General features: G+C 47.0%; 1 protein-coding gene across 2 annotated transcripts in view; it reads left to right on the top strand.

The window, feature by feature from the left end:
* Positions 1-23,038, top strand: part of KMT2B (lysine methyltransferase 2B) — a 728,361-nt gene that overhangs the window by 691,876 nt on the left and 13,447 nt on the right. For both annotated transcript variants that reach the window (XM_069201148.1, XM_069201147.1), the window contains exons 33-34: positions 6,113-6,220; positions 10,093-10,176. In XM_069201148.1, coding sequence (XP_069057249.1) covers positions 6,113-6,220; positions 10,093-10,176 — 192 coding nt within the window. The remainder of the gene's footprint in view (positions 1-6,112; positions 6,221-10,092; positions 10,177-23,038) is intronic.

Genomic DNA, 23,038 nt, shown 5'->3' with positions numbered 1-23,038 from the left:
GCCCTTAAATTTAGTATTTAAGGGCTTCCCTGAAACTAAGATTTTAGATTCCTGCAACAACAAGAAGAAGGACTGCCTAGCTGAAAACCCCTGCAGAGGAAGACCAGAAGACAACAACTGCCTTGGCTCCAGAAACTCACCGGCCTGTCTCCTGCCTTCCAAAGAACTCTGCTCCAGCGACGCCTTCCAAAGGGACAGCGACCTCTACATCCTCTGAGGACTGCCCTGCTTCGACGACGACAAGAAACTCCCGAGGACAGCGGACCTGCTCCAAAAAGACTGCAACTTTATCCAAAGGAGCAGCTTTAAAGAACCCTGCAATCTCCCCGCAAGAAGCGTGAGACTTGCAACACTGCACCCGGCGACCCCGACTCGGCTGGTGGAGAACCAACACCTCAGGGAGGACCCCCGGACTACTCTACGACTGTGAGTACCAAAACCTGTCCCCCCTGAGCCCCCACAGCGCCGCCTGCAGAGGGAATCCCGAGGCTTCCCCTGACCGCGACTCTCTGAAACCTAAGTCCCGACGCCTGGAAAAGACCCTGCACCCGCAGCCCCCAGGACCTGAAGGACCGGACTTTCACTGCAGAAGTGACCCCCAGGAGTCCCTCTCCCTTGCCCAAGTGGAGGTTTCCCGAGGAAGCCCCCCCTTACCTGCCTGCAGCGCTGAAGAGATCCCTTGATCTCTCATTGACTTCCATTGCGAACCCAACGCTTGTTCTAACACTGCACCCGGCCGCCCCCGCGCCGCTGAGGGTGAAATTTCTTTGTGGGCTTGTGTCCCCCCCGGTGCCCTACAAAACCCCCCTGGTCTGCCCTCCGAAGACGCGGGTACTTACCTGCTGGCAGACTGGAACCGGGGCACCCCCTTCTCTCCATTGAAGCCTGTGCGTTTTGGGCACCACTTTGAACTCTGCACCTGACCGGCCCTGAGCTGCTGGTGTGATAACTTTGGGGTTGCTCTGAACCCCCAACGGTGGGCTACCTTGGACCAAGAACTGAAACCTGTAAGTGACTTACTTACCTGTGAAACCTAACAAAACTTTACCTCCCCCAGGAACTGTGAAAATTGCACTGTGTCCACTTTTAAAACAGCTTATTGTTGTAAGGAAATGCCTCCTTGGCATGGTTGCCCCCTGACTTTTTGCCTTTGCTGATGCTATGTTTACAATTGAAAGTGTGCTGAGGCCTGCTAACCAGGCCCCAGCACCAGTGTTCTTTCCCTAACCTGTACTTTTGTATCCACATTTGGCAGACCCTGGCATCCAGATAAGTCCCTTGTAACTGGTACTTCTAGTACCAAGGGCCCTGATGCCAAGGAAGGTCTCTAAGGGCTGCAGCATGTCTTATGCCACCCTGGAGACCTCTCACTCAGCACAGACACACTGCTTGCCAGCTTGTGTGTGCTAGTGAGGACAAAACGAGTAAGTCGACATGGCACTCCCCTCAGGGTGCCATGCCAGCCTCTCACTGCCTATGCAGTATAGATAAGACACCCCTCTAGCAGGCCTTACAGCCCTAAGGCAGGGTGCACTATACCATAGGTGAGGGTACCAGTGCATGAGCATGGTACCCCTACAGTGTCTAAACAAAACCTTAGACATTGTAAGTGCAGGGTAGCCATAAGAGTATATGGTCTGGGAGTCTGTCAAACACGAACTCCACAGCACCATAATGGCTACACTGAAAACTGGGAAGTTTGGTATCAAACTTCTCAGCACAATAAATGCACACTGATGCCAGTGTACATTTTATTGCAAAATACACCCCAGAGGGCACCTTAGAGGTGCCCCCTGAAACTTAACCGACTATCTGTGTAGGCTGACTAGTTCCAGCAGCCTGCCACACTAGAGACATGTTGCTGGCCCCATGGGGAGAGTGCCTTTGTCACTCTGAGGCCAGTAACAAAGCCTGCACTGGGTGGAGATGCTAACACCTCCCCCAGGCAGGAGCTGTAACACCTGGCGGTGAGCCTCAAAGGCTTACCCCTTTGTCACAGCACCGCAGGACACTCCAGCTAGTGGAGTTGCCCGCCCCCTCCGACCCGGCCCCCACTTTTGGCGGCAAGGCCGGAGAAAATAATGAGAACAACAAGGAGGAGTCACTGGCCAGTCAGGACAGCCCCTAAGGTGTCCTGAGCTGAGGTGACTCTAACTTTTAGAAATCCTCCATCTTGCAGATGGAGGATTCCCCCAATAGGGTTAGGATTGTGACCCCCTCCCCTTGGGAGGAGGCACAAAGAGGGTGTACCCACCCTCAGGGCTAGTAGCCATTGGCTACTAGCCCCCCAGACCTAAACACGCCCTTAAATTTAGTATTTAAGGGCTACCCTGAACCCTAGAAAATTAGATTCCTGCAAACTACAAGAAGAAGGACTGCCTAGCTGAAAACCCCTGCAGAGGAAGACCAGAAGACGACAACTGCCTTGGCTCCAGAAACTCACCGGCCTGTCTCCTGCCTTCCAAAGAACTCTGCTCCAGCGACGCCTTCCAAGGGACCAGCGACCTCTGAATCCTCTGAGGACTGCCCTGCTTCGAAAAAGACAAGAAACTCCCGAGGACAGCGGACCTGCTCCAAAAAGACTGCAACTTTGTTTCAAGGAGCAGCTTTAAAGACCCTGCAATCTCCCCGCAAGAAGCGTGAGACTTGCAACACTGCACCCGGCGACCCCGACTCGGCTGGTGGAGAACCAACACCTCAGGGAGGACCCCCGGACTACTCTACGACTGTGAGTACCAAAACCTGTCCCCCCTGAGCCCCCACAGCGCCGCCTGCAGAGGGAATCCCGAGGCTTCCCCTGACCGCGACTCTCTGAAACCTAAGTCCTGACGCCTGGAAAAGACCCTGCACCCGCAGCCCCCAGGACCTGAAGGACCGGACTTTCACTGGAGAAGTGACCCCCAGGAGTCCCTCTCCCTTGCCCAAGTGGAGGTTTCCCCGAGGAAGCCCCCCCTTGCCTGCCTGCAGCGCTGAAGAGATCCGTTGATCTCTCATAGACTAACATTGCGAACCCGACGCTTGTTTCTACACTGCACCCGGCCGCCCCCGCGCTGCTGAGGGTGAAATTTCTGTGTGGGCTTGTGTCCCCCCCGGTGCCCTACAAAACCCCCCAGGTCTGCCCTCCGAAGACGCGGGTACTTACCTGCAAGGAGACCGGAACCGGGGCACCCCCTTCTCTCCATCCTAGCCTATGCGTTTTGGGCACCACTTTGGACTCTGCACCTGACCGGCCCTGAGCTGCTGGTGTGGTAACTTTGGGGTTGCTCTGAACCCCCAACGGTGGGCTACCTTGGACCAAGAACTGAACCCTGTAAGTGTCTTACTTACCTGGTAAAACTAACAAAAACTTACCTCCCCCAGGAACTGTGAAAATTGCACTGTGTCCACTTTTAAAATAGCTATTTGTGAATAACTTGAAAAGTATACATGCAATTGAAATGATTCAAAGTTCCTAATGTACTTACCTGCAATACCTTTCAAACAAGATATTACATGTTAAATTTGAACCTGTGGTTCTTAAAATAAACTAAGAAAAGATATTTTTCTATACAAAACCTATTGGCTGGATTTGTCTCTGAGTGTGTGTACCTCATTTATTGTCTATGTGTATGTACAACAAATGCTTAACACTACTCCTTGGATAAGCCTACTGCTCGACCACTCTACCACAAAATAGAGCATTAGTATTATCTATTTTTACCACTATTTTACCTCTAAGGGGAACCCTTGGACTCTGTGCATGCTATTCCTTACTTTGAAATAGCACATACAGAGCCAACTTCCTACAATTGTGTTTTATGTAAAAAGTATACATGCTAATGTAATGATTCAAAGTTCCTAAAGTACTTACCTGCAATACCTTTCAAACAAGATATTACATGTTAAATTTGAACCTGTGGTTCTTAAAATAAACTAAGAAAAGATATTTTTCTATACAAAACCTATTGGCTGGATTTGTCTCTGAGTGTGTGTTCCTCATTTATTGCCTGTGTGTATGTACAACAAATGCTTAACACTACTCCTTTGATAAGCCTACTGCTCGACCACATTACCACAAAATAGAGCATTAGTATTATCTCTTTTTGCCACTATCTTACCTCTAAGGGGAACCCTTGGACTCTGTGCATGCTATTCCTTACTTTGAAATAGTGCATACAGAGCCAACTTCCTACATACACCCTTCATTCATGTCTCAGAAAGGAAACCAACAGACCTTAGTTAGGTGGACAGACTCCTCTTTTTACGTCGTAGAGCCATAGACAGTCTTGCCTGTGTGTTAAAGGCCAATAGACCAGTGCCTCTCAGTAGGATTATATTGTCTCCATCAGTCATCTCATAGCCTTGGTTGAAAGGTCAGTGGCCAATCACTGAAAAGTCTCAAATGTCTGGTCTATGGAAACCAAATTAGTAATGTAATGCTTCTTAGGCGTAGTGATGATGTCCCAGTGTAGAAACTCATGAACATTAGGACTGTTGTGTAACTGTGCCACTGCTCTGCTCTGAACAGTGGAGTGGTGGACTGGAGCAAATTGTGGCATTTGGTAGTTTTTCTGCCTTACAGAGCTTCGTACAGAGTGCAGTGGGTGTCCACCGCATCACCTGCTGGTAAGCTGGAGCCATCAGGGCTGGAATATGATGCTGCCAACATTGTATTGAGCTCCAGTGGCCAACAATTGTCTGGGTCTCCTGATGTCCTTTTGGCTCAAGAGGAACTTCAATATTTTCCTCATGTCCAACATGTGGAGAGCTTGTTCTGCTGGAGTCTTTGTATTTAGGAACAAAGTCAGTAAGTTCATAGTCTAATTGATGTAGAACTTCAAGGCCATTGAGGATGGAGGATTGGTAAGGATGGGCGATATCCCAGTGGAACACAGTAAATGGTTTGTGCAACAGCAACACCAGAATCACACCTGAACTAATCCTCTCTAATGTGATTACTAGTAGAAAAACAACTTTTCAGTCAAAATCCATGGGCTCTGAATGTGAACCATTATCATTTATCGTACAAAATTCAGTTTGAAGGAGAGAGCTAGGGATTTGACGCCGAGTGTTATGCTGTGAAGTCTGAAAGGTGTACACAAATCTACTGTGCTTCCATCTTGGCTTTTGTGCTGTATATTTTCCCTCTCATCATTGACATTTGTCATTTACCTGTTTGGTTTTATGTCTGAAGAGCATAAAAACAGGCAAAATGTCCCTTCCCTGTAACACACTATGCTTCAGGAAAGCCTGAATAAAGCTTTTTATTGATTACTTAGCTTGAAGCACCATAATGGAAGCACCTTTTTCTTATAGAGGAACCAAATTTAAAGCTTTAAGTGTATAGAGATTTACACCCTTAATGTCCCCGCATAAGATGAGCTTTCCCTAGTTCCTTGGTCTTTATTTCATATATTGTTAGCAGACTTATTAGAAATAATTTAAGGAACTTCCTGCACAACCAGCTTTTCAAGTTACAAGCTCATATGGTCCATTGACTTTTTCTTACACACAACCGCAGCATCCAGCTGGGGAGTAATCCAGCCCATCTGGCAAACAAATACTACCATCTTCAAGTGTATAAATGACATACTAACTGAAAAGATAGCCTTTCTGGAAACTTGTTTCCTTTCACATGGTATTAGAATCCAGTGCATCACCTATGCCAGCTCATAGCTCAGTCTAGAGCCCTCCTCCTCACAGTAGATCACAGAAGTCACGAAGCTTACTAATTGTAAGATCTTAGCCTGGCCAGATTAAAAGAAAAGTTATCTAAATTGCAGTACTGCATAGTAGTGTGCCCAGGTGTGCAGAAGAAAAACTCTGAGGCTTCACAGGTTTAACAATTGAGCTGTCATACCATGCCTGAACCTCTCACCCCTGCCAAAGACATGTCTCCACGGGCTCAAATACTTTAATGCATGAAGGATTGATCTTTTTCTGTTGTCGACGAAGAAGTTCTCAGCACTGCTTGCCTGGAAGAGAGATTGGTGCTGCTTAGCATTATGTAGAGGCTAGGAGGCAGTTCTGCGTTGCACCCAGTAGAGTTCTGTGCTGTGTTTTAGATGAATGAATGTTATGCAATTGACTATTGCTTTGCTGGACCATTCTGATCACACTGTTTGATTTTCAGGAAATGTACTTTTGATATGTTTAACTTCTTGGCGTCGCAGCACCGCATGCTCCCAGAGAGCTGCACTGTTGATGAAGAGGAAGATGAAGTGCAGCTGAAATCAACCAGGTAAGGATCACTGAAGTTCTGACAGAGCTGGGAATGGAACTGCAAACCTCAGACAGTGGGTGCCTTATTTTGCTTATTGTTCAAATGGGAATGTTAATTCAAGTTATCAGTTTATAAGTGGTACCTACAGTTTGTGGTTCTGTACTGCATTATTGTGTTAACTTTAAAATGTTGGGGTTTAGATCCATTTAATTAGGAATCTGGTTGTTGGTCGTTGCGTGGGCACGGTTTTGGATTAACATAGCCAATATAATTAATATAACCACCTCCACTCCAGAACCGTTTTTGCCTTTTCATTCACTTGGGTTCTGGGAAGCTTTCTTTGTTGGTGTCTTCAATATTTGGTTCTTTCTTTTAGGAAAGTGCCCCTTTTTGACATGGTCACCCCTACCTTTTGCCTGGTATTTGATGCAATTTTGACAGTGCACTGGGTTCCTGCTATTCAGGCCCCCCGTGGCAGATCTTCTCCTAAAACTGTACAATTGTTCCCCATTTGGCAATACCTTTGGCCCCCTGTAAGTCTCTAGTAAATAGTACCCCAGATACCTAGGGCATGGGTAACAAAGAGGGTCCCCAAGTGCTGCACCACGTATTGTGCCACCCTCAGGGACTCATTACCCAGCTCATACAGACTGCTATTGCAGGCTACGTGTCTTGGTACAGCTAAAAGTGAAATCACAACATGGCACACAGCATGTGTGCCATACCCACTTACACTGCATGCAATATATGTAAGTTTCCCCTTACAGCAGACCTTAGGGCTCTAAGGCAGGGTGCATAATATTCAGGACCACTGGAATTATGCGGCAGGAGAGCACCAAATGTTGCCGCAGGTTAGAGTAAATTATGCAGAAGGAAAAGGCAAATTATTCGACATGATGCAGCACATTTTGTAATCTTATTATTTGATTATTTTGTCATTTTTAAACTTGGTAACAGTCTCTGGGCATTGGTTGCACCTCATTAGTACAAATTTAATACCCAGATATAACAATAAGCAACAGACGGATGACCAGTTCAGCTTTACTAAGCTTTTACTGCGTGGTAACACGTGTTGTCTCATTTTTAGTAACTTTTGAACAGTTTGAGCTAGAAACAAACTTTTTTTTGTTAAAATCTGCAGATTGTACGACGGATGATGAATTATGTGGCAAATGCGGCAAATCTATAATTATGCTAAAATCTCTGCAGCTGCACAATCGCATAATTCCATTGGCCCTGATTATATTACCTGCAAGACCACATATCCCTCTGCCATGTCTGTCAATTCTTAGACATAAGAGATCAGGGAAGCCATTTTTAGTACATATGCTGGACACTGGTCAGTACGAGTTCTGCAGCTACATGATGGCTGCACTGAAAATAGGGATGTTTGGTATCAAACATCTTGTATTAATAACCCCTCACTGATTCCAGTAATCTATTAATACATGCACCCAGAGGGCACCTTAGAGGTGCCCTCACCAGAAAAACCTACCAAAAAATAGTTTGGTGGATGACTGGTCTTAACCAGCCTGCAACCAACAGACAAGCTTCTGACCCCCAGGGGTGACAGCCTTCGATCTTGGGTGGTCCACAACAAAGCCTTCTGTGGCAGGAATGCTACACACCCCTTCCAACAGGATGACCTGCAAATTAACATTCCACGGCTGGGGGCTTCAAAGAGCTCATCTCCTTTAGTATGCAAATCTGACTTCCCCTCAGTGGTAAGGAGATGCCGACCCCTCTGACCTAGGGCCTAAGTCTGTCATCTTAGTGAAGGCAGAACTAGGGACTCTACCCAACACTCCCCTAATGCCCCTGAAGTCAGTATATTGGGGAGCACCTGGCTCCAGAAAATCAGATCCTGCTGACTTGAAAGAAGACGACGGACCCTGAAGAGTTGCAAAACCAAGAACAGAAGACCAGCAGTTGACTTGGCCCCAGCTCTGCTCGCCTGCTGTCCTCGACAATTGCGCCCAAAACAGCTTGTCTTGCAACTGGCTGTGCCTCCCAAAGCCTGGAAGGACTGCCAGCCTTCAACTAAGACCCAGGAACTCTTGTGGAGTAGCGGAGCTGCTCCTCTGCATCCTTCAGGCACCCCAGAAGTACTGCAAGGAGTCCGGACCTCCAAAATCTGACATCGGAAAACACCACTGCATCCTTGTCCCCTAGCTTGAGTTGAAGTGGGCCAAAGGTGCTAGCATGGTCCCTGGCCCTCCAGAGACATAATGCATCTTGGGTTTATCATCTGCGGACTTCCAGATGCTGCAAACTAAAGGGTTTAAAGAGACTGGGTCTATCCTCCTTAAAGCTTCAGTAATCGTACAAAAAGGCCCACCCCGAAAGAACTTCCACAGGGAGACAAAAATGTTTTTTTGAATTAATAAAAAAAAAAAACACCTCACCCACCAGGGTTACCCCATGGTGGGGTGGCATGCTTCATCATTGGGTTTCCTCCCTTCTGCTACAGAGTGAGGTGTGCTGCGACCGACAAAATACGTGGGAGCACTGTTGGTTTCAACAATGTAAATGCTAAAAGGGATGGAAGTGGTGGGGTTTTGGTGGAGGTAAGGTACCTAATATACCCACCCTCCCAACACCCCTTTTTAATCATCCAAAGGTCAGTATTTTTAACTCACCAAGACCCCACCACTTTTTGTACGATGACTTCCAGACGCTGCCTGCAGCCTCTTTGTGCAGAGGTCCCCTGTCTACTGTGAGTGACCCGGTGAGAAAAAACAGATGTCTCAGGACACCTCTGCACCAGCTCATCCTGTCCCGAGAAGAAGAGGACCAAAGGTTCCCTATGTCCCGAGCAACGCAAGCCCTGTTCCCCTAGTCCCAGCTTGTAGCATCTTTCTGACCGGAACATTATCTATAGGATAACATTAGAGCACCCAATGCTGAAAAGCACCTCTGCACCCAGATGCCCCATTGCCTCCCCAAGTGACGTGTTGGTTCTGACTTGGACCTGGCCCTATACTTACCTTAGCTCCAGAAGAATAGTCCTGTAAGTCTCTCCTAACTGCCCGAATGCAGTTTATTTTCCTTTTCCTATAGGATAACATAAGGGCACCCGATGCTAAAAGAAAAAAACACCTCTACACCTGGATGGCCCATTGCCTTCCAAGATGACCTGTTGGTGCTGTCTTGAACCCTGCCCCTTACTCACCTTAAGTTCTGAAAATTTGTCCTGAAAGTTGGTGTAAAGTACCTTTCCTCCGTAGGATAACATTACCACTTCGGAAATTGCACTGTTGATTTTTTTTTTTTTCAAACCTGTAAAAATTCTTAAATTGACGCATACTTACCTGATCATGATGATCTTGGTGCCTAAAATTATATAAAGATACTTGTTAATTTTATAAATTGGTGTGGATCTCCTTATTGTGTCATGTGTATTATTTATTGACTGTGGGCATGCATCAGATGTCTAACACTCCTCTCTAATAAGCTTAAGGCTGCTTAACCACCCTGCCCCTTAAAAGAGCACCTTGGGGTTGCTAGAGCAAGCCCCCTGTCCACTTTTAAGCAAACCCCTGGTCTCTCTGCACGGTATAACTCATTTTGGTATCCCATAAAAAGAGCAAGCTTCCTACATTGCTATAAATAGTATGTCTTGTGAGTCTCTCTCTCTGTGTGAAAGTAAGCGTTTTTTGCCAACAGAATATCTCATAGTACTCTGTTTCGATCTTCATAATTGTTACCGAATTGTATCTGATTATATGTTTACCATTAATTAACTTCCGCTGAAGAGAAACTTCCCTTAAAGATAACAGCCTTTCCAGGGTTAAGCAGTGCAATCTCAATATAGGGGGTATTTGGTGCATTTGTTGGTTCTGCATTCACAGTATTCCTTTGGTCTCTTATCTGTACTTTTTTGTCTCTAGGCGTGCCACGAGTCTGGAGCTTCCTATGGCCATGCGTTTCCGGCACCTGAAAAGAACATCTAAGGAGGCAGTGGGTGTGTACAGGTGAGTTATGGTCATGCTAGTTTGGTTTCTCCAAGTAATTCTTCTGTACATCTGAGTCCAATCTGTGATCCTCTGGGTTTCTTCTGAAGAGATCAGTCCTTTCGTTATTTGTGTCATTTCAAGTTCTTACTCCCTTCAGTAGATGCAGGAATTGAAGAGCTCCTCTGTTACATTTTTGGACCCTGAAATATCACGGCATCCGGCTGGCTGATTATCTCTTTTCTGCCTGTGAAATCAGGGACCTGGTATTCTGTCTGCAGGTCTTCTTGCTAACTTTCTCTCCTTCAATTTTGCCTTCCACACGTACTGATGGAGACCTTTGTTTTTGTGTGTGAGGCCTTTCGTTTTTTCATATTTTGAAACCAATATTGGCAGGTTATTCAAATTTCATCCCAAGTTTCCAATTGCTCATCCTCCCTGCATTGTAAATTTTCAAACACTTTGGATGCAAAATGTATGGTTCGATGGCATCTGTCGCTGTAGATACACATGGTCTGCATTAGCTCGCCATCTGGTGTTGGGTCGGAGTGTTACAAGTTGTTTTTCTTCGAAGAAGTGTTTTCTAGTCACTGGACCGAGTGGCTCCTCCTTCTGTGCTCATTGCGCATGGGCGTCGACTCCATCTTCGATTGTTTTCTTTCCGCCATCGGGTTCGGACGTGTTCCTGTCGCTCCGAGTTTCGGAACGGAAAGATAGCTGAAAACGGAAGATTTTCGACGGTATCGTTGCGATCCGGTTCGAGATAAACACATACGACAACGCATTGAACATCGAAGCGCTTCGGTGCCCTTCGGGGTAGATTTCGGCACACCGTCTGGGCCTAGTCGGCCCGACCGCGTGGAGAACAACGCCGATGGAACGGACCCCGTTTCGATTCTGCCCTGAATGCCACAACAAATATCCTTATACGGACCAACACTCGGTCTGTAACCTGTGCCTGTCACCCGAGCACAGCGAAGAATCCTGTGAGGCCTGTCGGGCGTTCCGGTCCCGAAAAACTCTGCGCGACCGTCGAGCGAGAAGACTGCAGATGGCGTCCACGCCAAAAGAGCATCGACAGTTCGAGACAGAAGAGGAACAGGAGGAATCCTTTTCCATCCAGGATTCAGACTCCGACGAACTCGACCATCCAAAAACTGTGAGTAAGACGTCGAGATCAGAAATTAAAAAAGGCAAAAAGGCCCAGGGGACGCCACTGCCAACCGGCCATGGCTCAACCCAAATTCACGGTGACCTACAATCGGCACCGAAAAAGGCCCATTCAGTGTCGAGATCGTCCGACTCCGGTCGAGACACCGGCACGCAGCCTCCTCGGGACCGAGAGAGTGCTAAAGAGAAGCATCGACACCGAGAGTTCGGTGTCGACACGGATCGACGCCGAGACAGTGGCGCCGAAGATCATAGAGGCCAAGATTTTTCGGCACAAAAGAAGAGGAAGGTTACCTCGGAGCCGAAAAAACAAACAACAGGGTTTTCGGAGCCGAAAAAAGCACCAACAGACCCAGTTTCAGGCTCCTATACTGAAGAACTTTCTATGTCTTCACAAATGAAAAGACACAGATTCGAACAGGAACTGCAATCCACTGAAGTGGATCACACGCAAAAGCGTATCTTTATTCAGCAGGGGACAGGGAAGATCAGTACCCTTCCACCTGTCAAAAGAAAGAGAACACTTCAGTTTGTAGCACGAGAGGCTCCTCAGCAACAAACAGCAAAGACGGTAACACCTCCTCCCTCGCCTCCACCTGTAACTCCGGCTTCACCAACTTACACCCCGTCACATTCGCCAGCTCACACCGCCATGAGCCACGACGACCAAGATCAAGACGCATGGGACTTGTACGATGCACCAGTGTCTGATAACAGCCCAGACACATACCCAACTAGGCCATCACCACCTGAGGACAGCACAGCCTATTCACAAGTGGTGGCTAGAGCAGCTCAGTTCCATAATGTGGAACTACACTCTGAACAAGTAGAGGATGACTTTTTATTTAACACCCTCTCCTCCACCCACAGCTCCTACCAAAGCCTGCCTATGCTCCCAGGCATGCTTCGCCATGCAAAGGAGATCTTCAAAGAGCCAGTCAAAAGCAGGGCAGTAACGCCTAGAGTGGACAAAAAATATAAGGCGCCTCCTACGGACCCTGTATTCATCACCTCTCAGCTGCCACCAGATTCTGTGGTGGTAGGGGCTGCCAGAAAACGGGCAAATTCACACACTTCTGGGGATGCACCTCCCCCAGATAAAGAAAGCAGAAAGTTTGATGCAGCCGGGAAGAGGGTCGCTGTCCAGGCAGCAAACCAGTGGCGCATCGCAAACTCACAAGCGCTGCTAGCGCGATACGACAGAGCCCACTGGGATGAGATGCAGCATCTCATTGAACATCTCCCAAAAGATCTACAAAAAAGAGCAAAACAGGTTGTTGAAGAAGGTCAAAACATTTCCAACAATCAAATACGCTCCTCTATGGATGCAGCAGACACAGTTGCAATGACCATTAATACGTCGGTTACCATCCGTAGGCACCCATGGCTCAGAACGTCTGGATTCAAGTCGGAAATTCAGCAGGCAGTACTTAACATGCCAGTAAACGAAAAAATGCTGTTCGGTCCGGAGGTCGACACAGCCATAGAAAAGCTCAAAAAGGACACTGACACTGCCAAGGCCATGGGCGCACTCTACTCCCCGCAGAGGATCTTATACCACCTTCCGCAAAACACCTTTTAGAGGAGGGTTTCGGGGTCAGGCCACACAAGCCAGTACCTCACAGTCCGCACCGTCCACCTACCAGGGACAGTACAGGGGAGGCTTTCGGGGCCAGTATAGAGGAGGGCAATTCCCTAGGAATAGAGGAAGATTTCAAAGCCCCAAAACCACTACCAACAAGCAGTGACTCACACGTCACTCACCCCCCCCACACAACACCAGTGGGGGGAAGGATAGGTCAATATTACGAAGCATGGGAGGAAATAACTACAGACACATGGGTCCTAGCAATTATCCAACATGGTTATTGCATAGAATTCCTGCAATTCCCTCCAGACATACCACCAAAATCACAAAATTTATCAAAACACCATTCACAGCTTCTAGAGATAGAAGTTCAAGCACTACTGCAAAAAAATGCAATAGAATTCGTACCAAGCACACAAATAAACACAGGAGTTTATTCACTGTACTTCTTGATACCAAAAAAGGACAAAACACTGAGACCAATTCTAGACCTCAGAGTAGTAAACACATTCATCAAATCAGACCACTTTCACATGGTCACACTACAAGAAGTGTTACCATTGCTCAAAAAACACAACTACATGACAACCCTAGACCTCAGACGCATATTTCCATATACCAATACATCAATCACACAGAAAATATCTAAGGTTTGTATTCAAAGGAATACATTACCAATTCAAAGTATTGCCTTTCGGTTTAACAACCGCTCCAAGGGTATTCACAAAATGCCTAGCAGTAGTCGCTGCACACATCAGAAGGCAGCAAATACATGTATTCCCGTATCTAGACGACTGGCTAATCAAAACCAGTTCGCTCACACAATGCTCAAACCACACAAATCAAGTCATACAAACCCTCTACAAACTAGGGTTCACCGTCAACTTTGCAAAATCCAACATTCAGCCAAGCAAAGTACAGCAATATCTAGGAGCCATAATAGACACGACAAAAGGAGTAGCAACGCCAACTCCACAAAGAATTCACAATTTCAACAGAGTCATTCAACACATGTCTCCAAATCAAACAATACCAGCAAGAACAATACTACAGCTCCTAGGCATGATGTCCTCATGCATAGCCATTGTCCCAAACGCAAGACTGCACATGAGGCCCTTACAACAATGCCTAGCCTCACAGTGGTCTCAAGCACAGGGTCACCTTCTAGATCTGGTGTTAATAGACCGCCAAACTTACCTCTCGCTTCTATGGTGGAACAGTATAAATTTAAACAAAGGGCGGCCTTTCCAAGACCCAGTGCCACAGTACGTAATAACAACAGATGCTTCCATGACAGGGTGGGGAGCACATCTCAATCAACACACCATAAGAGGACAATGGAACATACATCAAACAAAACTGCATATAAATCATCTAGAATTATTAGCAGTTTTTCAAGCACTAAAAGCTTTCCAACCAATCATAACCCACAAATACATCCTTGTCAAAACAGACAACATGACAACGATGTATTATCTAAACAAACAAGGAGGGACACATTCAACGCAGTTAAGCTTATTAGCTCAAAACATATGGAAGTGGGCAATCCACCATCAAATTCGCCTCATAGCACAGTTTATTCCAGGGATCCAGAATCAACTGGCAGACAATCTCTCTCGAGATCACCAACAAGTCCACGAATGGGAAATCCACCCACAAATTCTGAACACCTACTTCACACTCTGGGGAACACCTCAGATAGACTTATTTGCAACAAAAGAGAACGCAAAATGCCAAAACTTCGCGTCCAGATACCCACACAAGCAATCCCAAGGCAATGCCCTATGGATGAACTGGTCAGGAATATTTGCTTACGCTTTTCCTCCTCTCCCTCTCCTCCCTTATCTAGTGAACAAATTGAGTCAAAACAAACTCAAACTCATTTTAATAGCACCAACGTGGGCAAGACAACCCTGGTACACAACACTGCTAGATCTTTCTGTAGTACCCCACATCAAACTGCCGAACAAACCAGATCTGTTAACGCAACACAACCAACAGATCAGACACCCAGATCCAGCATCGCTGAATCTAGCAATCTGGCTCCTGAAATCCTAGAATTCGGACACTTACAACTTAGCCAAGAGTGTATGGAGGTCATAAAGCAGGCCAGAAGGCCATCCACTAGACACTGCTACGCAAGTAAGTGGAAAAGATTTGTTTGTTACTGCCATCATAATCAGATACAACCACTAGACGCAACTCCAAAACATATAATAAATTACTTGCTCCATTTACAAAAAGCAAGGCTAGCCTTCTCTTCTATTAAAATACACCTTGCAGCAATATCTGCATACCTGCAGACTACCTATTCAACTTCCTTGTATAGGATACCAGTCATCAAAGCATTCATAGAAGGTCTTAAAAGAATTATACCACCAAGAACACCACCTGTTCCTTCATGGAACCTAAACGTGGTCCTAACAAGACTCATGGGCCCACCTTTCGAACCCATGCACTCTTGCGGAATACAATTCCTAACCTGGAAAGTTGCCTTTCTCATCGCCATTACATCTCTGAGAAGAGTAAGTGAAATTCAAGCGTTCACAACACAGGAACCTTTTATACAAATACATAAAAATAAGGTCGTCCTACGACCTAATCCAAAATTTTTACCAAAAGTTATTTCACCGTTCCATCTAAATCAAACGGTAGAACTACCTGTTTTTTTCCCACAGCCAGATTCTGTGGCCGAAAGAGCACTACATACATTAGATGTCAAAAGAGCATTAATGTACTACATTGACAGAACAAAGAACATCAGAAAGACTAAACAGCTATTTATTGCATTCCAAAAACCTCATGCAGGTAACCCAATATCAAAACAAGGTATAGCCAGATGGATTGTTAAATGCATCCAAATCTGCTACCTTAAAGCAAAAAGACAACTGCCCATTACTCCCAGGGCACATTCAACCAGGAAAAAAGGTGCTTCAATGGCCTTTTTAGGAAACATCCCAATGCATGAAATATGTAAGGCAGCCACATGGTCTACGCCTCACACATTCACCAAACACTACTGTATAGATGTGCTATCCGCACAACAAGCCGCAGTAGGTCAAGCTGTATTAAGAACTCTATTTCAGACAACTTCTACTCCTACAGGCTAATCCACCGCTTATGGGGAAATAACTGCTTACTAGTCTATGCAGACCATGTGTATCTACAGCGACAGATGCCATCGAACTGAAAATGTCACTTACCCAGTGTACATCTGTTCGTGGCATCAGTCGCTGAGATTCACATGGGCCCACCCACCTCCCCGGAAGCCTGTAGCAGTTCAGAAGTTACCTTCAATTTTGTACATTTGTATATATATTATTTAAACCTTTAATAGGTACATACTTACACATTTCATTGCGCGGGCACTATTACTATAGTACAACTCCTACCTCACCCTCTGCGGGGAAAACAATCGAAGATGGAGTCGACGCCCATGCGCAATGAGCACAGAAGGAGGAGCCACTCGGTTCAGTGACTCAAACACTTCTTCGAAGAAAAACAACTTGTAACACTCCGACCCAACACCAGATGGCGAGCTAATGCAGACCATGTGAATCTCAGCGACTGATGCCACGAACAGATGTACACTGGGTAAGTGACATTTTCATTCCACCTCAGTATGATCCTTCATCTCGTTGCCGAATCTTATTCCAGGTCCTGTTTCTAATTTCTCCCATAACATTACTTTAGAATCCGTTATTTTATTTTTTTGAGAGAATTCCCTGCTCGGACATGATTGTATGCAGCTCCCACTCCCGCTGAAACATCACCCCATCTTGCAGTCTTGTAAAATCAATTCTTTAGCAAAACGATGGGTCATCAGTTTGCACAAATCTGTCTTTAATACATGTCTAGGATGGTGGAATTGTGAACAGATGTTTTATTGACCAGAAGAGTGAGTGACTTATAGACTCTTAAGACCATGAGCTACACATTGTAAAGCCTACTTCTCTTCACTTAGAATTCACTACTCCCAAAACTTTGATTTGAAAGGTAATTTCATATTTCCGATTGATACTTTAAACTACAGATTCCTCACTTTAGAATATCCGGGTGCCAGACTGGATGCGAAGTGCTCCTGCGTGCCGAAAGATAGCATCAGGCAGCTCCACTGTGCCTCAAAAGTGGAGTAGAGCCACATTTAAGCACCATCCTTGCATACTGATGTCAGTTTCTTTATCAACATTCGAAGCTCAGATCCAAACCATAGCTCCCACCTTGTTGGTCTTCCAACGTCTCCTAAAACAGTTCTTGAACCATGTGTTAGCTATCAATGCCCCCACCATAAACAACGTGATTCGAGTCGCAACTGCAGGTAGTCTTATGGGTCACAGTCCGACACAAGATGTGCCTAGCCACAAAACACCACTCGGTCGTGTGATAAATGCTCCCTAATGCACCCTAAGGTATTCAAGACCAGAAAGCCAAGTTGAATGTCAATGATTCACTTCCACAGTCTTCCTACAGTTGTCATTCCAAGTCACTAGATATGTCATGGGTTGCTGCTGCGATGCTCCTCTACCTGCTCAAAATCTTCAGGCAAGTTTTAAGTCCAGGCGTAAGCATAGGAAAGCAAAGCCTGACTCAACACCATCCTGCAACTCTAACTACAAAGAGAAAGGCACAGATGTCAAGAAGTCTTAATCCCTCAAAATCTCTGCCCACTGAACTGATTTCGCAGTTGGTCCTGTTGTGACCAGATTTTCCTGGATAATCATTTCTGCAGCAGATTGAGGCCTACAAAAAGGCTGTCCTGCAAATCTTAAGTGCTTCTAGCTTTCTTCTGATGCGCCTTTGTGCCCTGCAGAAATTGAAGGATCTCCAGTCCTTGAAACTAGTAACTAGGCTTGCAACAGTTTTGATACACACTTCCACTCAGGCCCCAAGATCCACGCTAGTCCCTGCTAACCGTAATGACACACAGGTACTGGTTGGTGACCTGATGCTGACACCTATGTCGGACTTCAAACCGACATCTGCTCGATCTCGAAAAATTTTACACTATGAAATTACGAAAGTGAACCAGTTGTCATGCAGCCTGACTCTAACCCCTGTGCCTTTACCACATCACAACTATTAGCAGAGGCCCCATTTTCTTGGTTCTGACTCTGATCTTGTTCCAGAAGAGAGTGATCCTCCAGGATGTTGTTGTTGATGGTGGGGAGGAGGATTAGCTTGCTCACCCTTCCTTATACCTTGATTTACAAAATGCCTGGTGCAAGAAGTGTCCTATGTACCCCAAGAAACTTGTGATGATGCGAAAGGGGGCAGGTTCTGCCTACCTCTTTCTCATGAGCATTCATTTAAAACAGATTAACAAAATGCCAGTGGGTTTGATACCTCCATTTGGACAGAACTTGACGTGCCACCTGGGCAGCCAGCAGTGGTGGTTTGGAGCCAAAAAAACTAAAACGTTTTTCATCCTGGGCCAGCAACATCTGAACCCTTGTTGCCATTTAATGATGGCCTCACATATACTGTAATATCCTGTTGAAGCCATGTTCTTGCCCACCTGTTAGTCAGTTGGCCAGGAGACTTGGACATACTATAAGTGACCCAGATTTTCTCACTAAGCACCCTACTCCGGAAAATCAAATTTTTTGGACTTCAGCCAATAATGTGAATACATAATCATTTGCGACGAATCCTCCATTGGCAATCAAATGTTTTCTTCTGTTACCCTACCACTCAGGGTCGTAAATGCAGTCTGCCTGTTGGGCCCAAAGGGAGTGGGCACAGGAACTGTTTAGCCACCCCCAGGGGCAGTAGCCCTTGCAACACCTCTAAATCTAGTATTTAGGGGCACCCCTGAACCTTACTCTTCAGATTCCTGGTGACCTCAAGAAGGAGGACTGAAGATTTGACCCTAGCAGTGAAAACTCCAGATAACAACTGACTAGGCCCCAGAACCTACCGGCCTGTCTACAGCTTCAAGACTTCTTCTACAAAAAAGCAATTCATCCTGTAGGACCAGCAACCTCTACAAACCCCCAGAGGATTGCCTGCCCACCAGAGGATCAGGAACTCCCGAGGGCAGCGGCCCTGTCCTCAAGGAACATTCAAGGACTCAAGAACTGCCTAGGATCCGCAAGCCTGTCCCACTCTGCACCCGACGCCCACCGGTCCAGAGGTCCCCAGGCGATTCTGACCTAGAGTCCACCCTGGATTGACCCCTTGTAGGAAGTTGGCTCTGTATGTGCTATTTCAAAGTAAGGAATAGCATGCACAGAGTCCAAGGGTTCCCCTTAGAGGTAAAATAGTGGTAAAAATAGATAATACTAATGCTCTATTTTGTGGTAGTGTGGTCGAGCAGTAGGCTTATCCAAGGAGTAGTGTTAAGCATTTGTTGTACATACACATAGACAATAAATGAGGTACACACACTCAGAGACAAATCCAGCCAATCGGTTTTGTTATAGAAAAATATCTTTTCTTAGTTTATTTTAAGAACCACAGGTTCAAATTTAACATGTAATATCTTGTTTGAAAGGTATTGCAGGTAAGTACATTAGGAACTTTGAATCATTTCAATTGCATGTATACTTTTCCAGTTATTCACAAATAGCTATTTTAAAAGTGGACACTTAGTGCAATTTTCACAGTTCCTGGGGGAGGTAAGTTTTTGTTAGTTTTACCAGGTAAGTACGACACTTACAGGGTTCAGTTCTTGGTCCAAGGTAGCCCACCGTTGGGGGTTCAGAGCAACCCCATAGTCACCACACCAGCAGCTCAGGGCCGGTCAGGTGCAGAGTTCAAAGTGGTGCCCAAAACGCATAGGCTTCAATGGAGAGAAGGGGGTGCCCCGGTTCCAGTCTGCCAGCAGGTAAGTACCCGCGTCTTCGGAGGGCAGACCAGGGGGGTTTTGTAGGGCACCGGGGGGGACACAAGCCCACACAGAAATTTCACCCTCAGCGGCGCGGGGGCGGCTGGGTGCAGTGTTAGAACAAGCATCGGGTTCGCAATGGAAGTCAATGAGAGATCAAGGTATCTCTTCAGCGCTGCAGGCAGGCAAGGGGGGGCTTCCTCGGGGAAACCTCCACTTGGGCAAGGGAGAGGGACTCCTGGGGGTCACTTATGCAGTGAAAGTCCGGTCCTTCAGGTCCTGGGGGCTGCGGGTGCAGGGTCTTTTCCAGGCGTCGGGACTTAGGTTTCAGAGAGTCGCGGTCAGGGGAAGCCTCGGGATTCCCTCTGCAGGCGGCGCTGTGGGGGCTCAGGGGGGACAGGTTTTGGTACTCACAGTCGTAGAGTAGTCCGGGGGTCCTCCCTGAGGTGTTGGTTCTCCACCAGCCAAGTCGGGGTCACCGGGTGCAGTGTTGCAAGTCTCACGCTTCTTGCGGGGAGATTGCAGGGGTCTTTAAAGCTGCTCCTTTGGATAAAGTTGCAGTCTTTTTGGAGCAGGTCCGCTGTCCTCGGGAGTTTCTTGTCGTCGTCGAAGCAGGGCAGTCCTCAGAGGATTCAGAGGTCGCTGGTCCCTTTGGAAGGCGTCGCTGGAGCAGAGTTCTTTGGAAGGCAGGAGACAGGCCGGTGAGTTTCTGGAGCCAAGGCAGTTGTTGTCTTCTGGTCTTCCTCTGCAGGGGTTTTCAGCTAGGCAGTCCTTCTTCTTGTTGTTGCAGGAATCTAATTTTCTAGGGTGCAGGGTAGCCCTTAAATACTAAATTTAAGGGCGTGTTTAGGTCTGGGGGGTTAGTAGCCAATGGCTACTAGCCCTGAGGGTGGGTACACCCTCTTTGTGCCTCCTCCCAAGGGGAGGGGGTCACAATCCTAACCCTATTGGGGGAATCCTCCATCTGCAAGATGGAGGATTTCTAAAAGTCAGAGTCACCTCAGCTCAGGACACCTTAGGGGCTGTCCTGACTGGCCAGTGACTCCTCCTTGTTGCTTTCTTTGTTCCCTCCAGCCTTGCCGCCAAAAGTGGGGGCCGTGGCCGGAGGGGGCGGGCAACTCCACTAAGCTGGAGTGCCCTGCTGGGCTGTGACAAAGGGGTGAGCCTTTGAGGCTCACCGCCAGGTGTTACAGCTCCTGCCTGGGGGAGGTGTTAGCATCTCCACCCAGTGCAGGCTTTGTTACTGGCCTCAGAGTGACAAAGGCACTCTCCCCATGAGGCCAGCAACATGTCTCTAGTGTGGCAGGCTGCTGTAACTAGTCAGCCTACACAGACAGTCGGTTAAGTTTCAGGGGGCACCTCTAAGGTGCCCTCTGGGGTGTATTTTGCAATAAAATGTACACTGGCATCAGTGTGCATTTATTGTGCTGAGAAGTTTGATACCAAACTTCCCAGTTTTCAGTGTAGCCATTATGGTGCTGTGGAGTTCGTGTTTGACAAACTCCCAGACCATATACTCTTATGGCTACCCTGCACTTACAATGTCTAAGGTTTTGTTTAGACACTGTATGGGTACCATGCTCATGCACTGGTACCCTCACCTATGGTATAGTGCACCCTGCCTTAGGGCTGTAAGGCCTGCTAGAGGGGTGACTGACCTATACTTGCATAGGCAGTGAGAGGCTGGCATGGCACCCTGAGGGGAGTGCCATGTCGACTTACTCGTTTTGTTCTCACTAGCACACACAAGCTGGCAAGCAGTGTGTCTGTGCTGAGTGAGAGGTCTCCAGGGTGGCATAAGACATGCTGCAGCCCTTAGAGACCTTCCTTGGCATCAGGGCCCTTGGTACTAGAAGTACCAGTTACAAGGGACTTATCTGGATGCCAGGGTCTGCCAATTGTGGATACAAAAGTACAGGTTAGGGAAAGAACACTGGTGCTGGGGCCTGGTTAGCAGGCCTCAGCACACTTTCAATTGTAAACATAGCATCAGCAAAGGCAAAAAGTCAGGGGGCAACCATGCCAAGGAGGCATTTCCTTACACAACCCCCCCCCCCCCCCCCAAATGAAAGAGGATGAGACTAACCTTTCCCAAGAGAGTCTTCATTTTCTAAGTGGAAGAACCTGGAAAGGCCATCTGCATTGGCATGGGCAGTCCCAGGTCTGTGTTCCACTATAAAGTCCATTCCCTGTAGGGAGATGGACCACCTCAACAGTTTAGGATTTTCACCTTTCATTTGCATCAGCCATTTGAGAGGTCTGTGGTCAGTTTGAACTAGGAAGTGAGTCCCAAAGAGGTATGGTCTCAGCTTCTTCAGGGACCAAACCACAGCAAAGGCCTCCCTCTCAATGGCACTCCAACGCTGCTCCCTGGGGAGTAACCTCCTGCTAATGAAAGCAACAGACTGGTCAAGGCCATCATCATTTGTTTGGGACAAAACTGCCCCTATCCCATGTTCAGAGGCATCTGTCTGCACAATGAACTGCTTAGAATAATCTGGAGCTTTTAGAACTGGTGCTGAGCACATTGCTTGTTTCAGGGTGTCAAAGGCCTGTTGGCATTCCACAGTCCAGTTCACTTTCTTGGGCATTTTCTTGGAGGTGAGTTCAGTGAGGGCTGTCACAATGGACCCATATCCCTTCACAAACCTCCTGTAATACCAAGTCAAGCCAAGGAATGCCCTGACTTGAGTCTGGGTTTTTGGAGCTACCCAGTCCAGAATAGTCTGGATCTTGGGTTGGAGTGGCTGAACTTGGCCTCCACCTACAAGGTGGCCCAAGTAAACCACAGTTCCCTGCCCTATCTGGCATTTGGATGCCTTGATAGAGAGGCCTGCAGATTGCAGAGCCTTCAAAACCTTCTTCAGGTGGACCAGGTGATCCTGCCAGGTGGAGCTAAAGACAGCAATATCATCAAGATAAGCTGTGCTAAAGGACTCCAAACCAGCAAGGACTTGATTCACCAACCTTTGGAAGGTGGCAGGGGCATTCTTTAAACCAAAGGGCATAACAGTAAACTGATAATGCCCATCAGGTGTGGAGAATGCTGTTTTCTCTTTTGCTCCAGGTGCCATTTTTATTTGCCAGTACCCTGCTGTCAAGTCAAAGGTACTTAAGAATTTGGCAGCACCTAATTTGTCTATGAGCTCATCAGCTCTAGGAATTGGATGAGCATCTGTCTTGGTGACAGAATTGAGCCCTCTGTAGTCCACACAAAACCTCATCTCTTTCTTTCCTTCTTTGGTGTGAGGTTTGGGGACCAAGACCACTGGGCTAGCCCAGGGGCTGTCAGAGCGCTC

Source organism: Pleurodeles waltl, chromosome 7 (genome assembly GCF_031143425.1).
Source record: "Pleurodeles waltl isolate 20211129_DDA chromosome 7, aPleWal1.hap1.20221129, whole genome shotgun sequence".
Classification (NCBI taxonomy): Eukaryota; Metazoa; Chordata; class Amphibia; order Caudata; family Salamandridae; genus Pleurodeles; species Pleurodeles waltl.
This window is presented reverse-complemented; position numbering and strand designations above follow the sequence as displayed.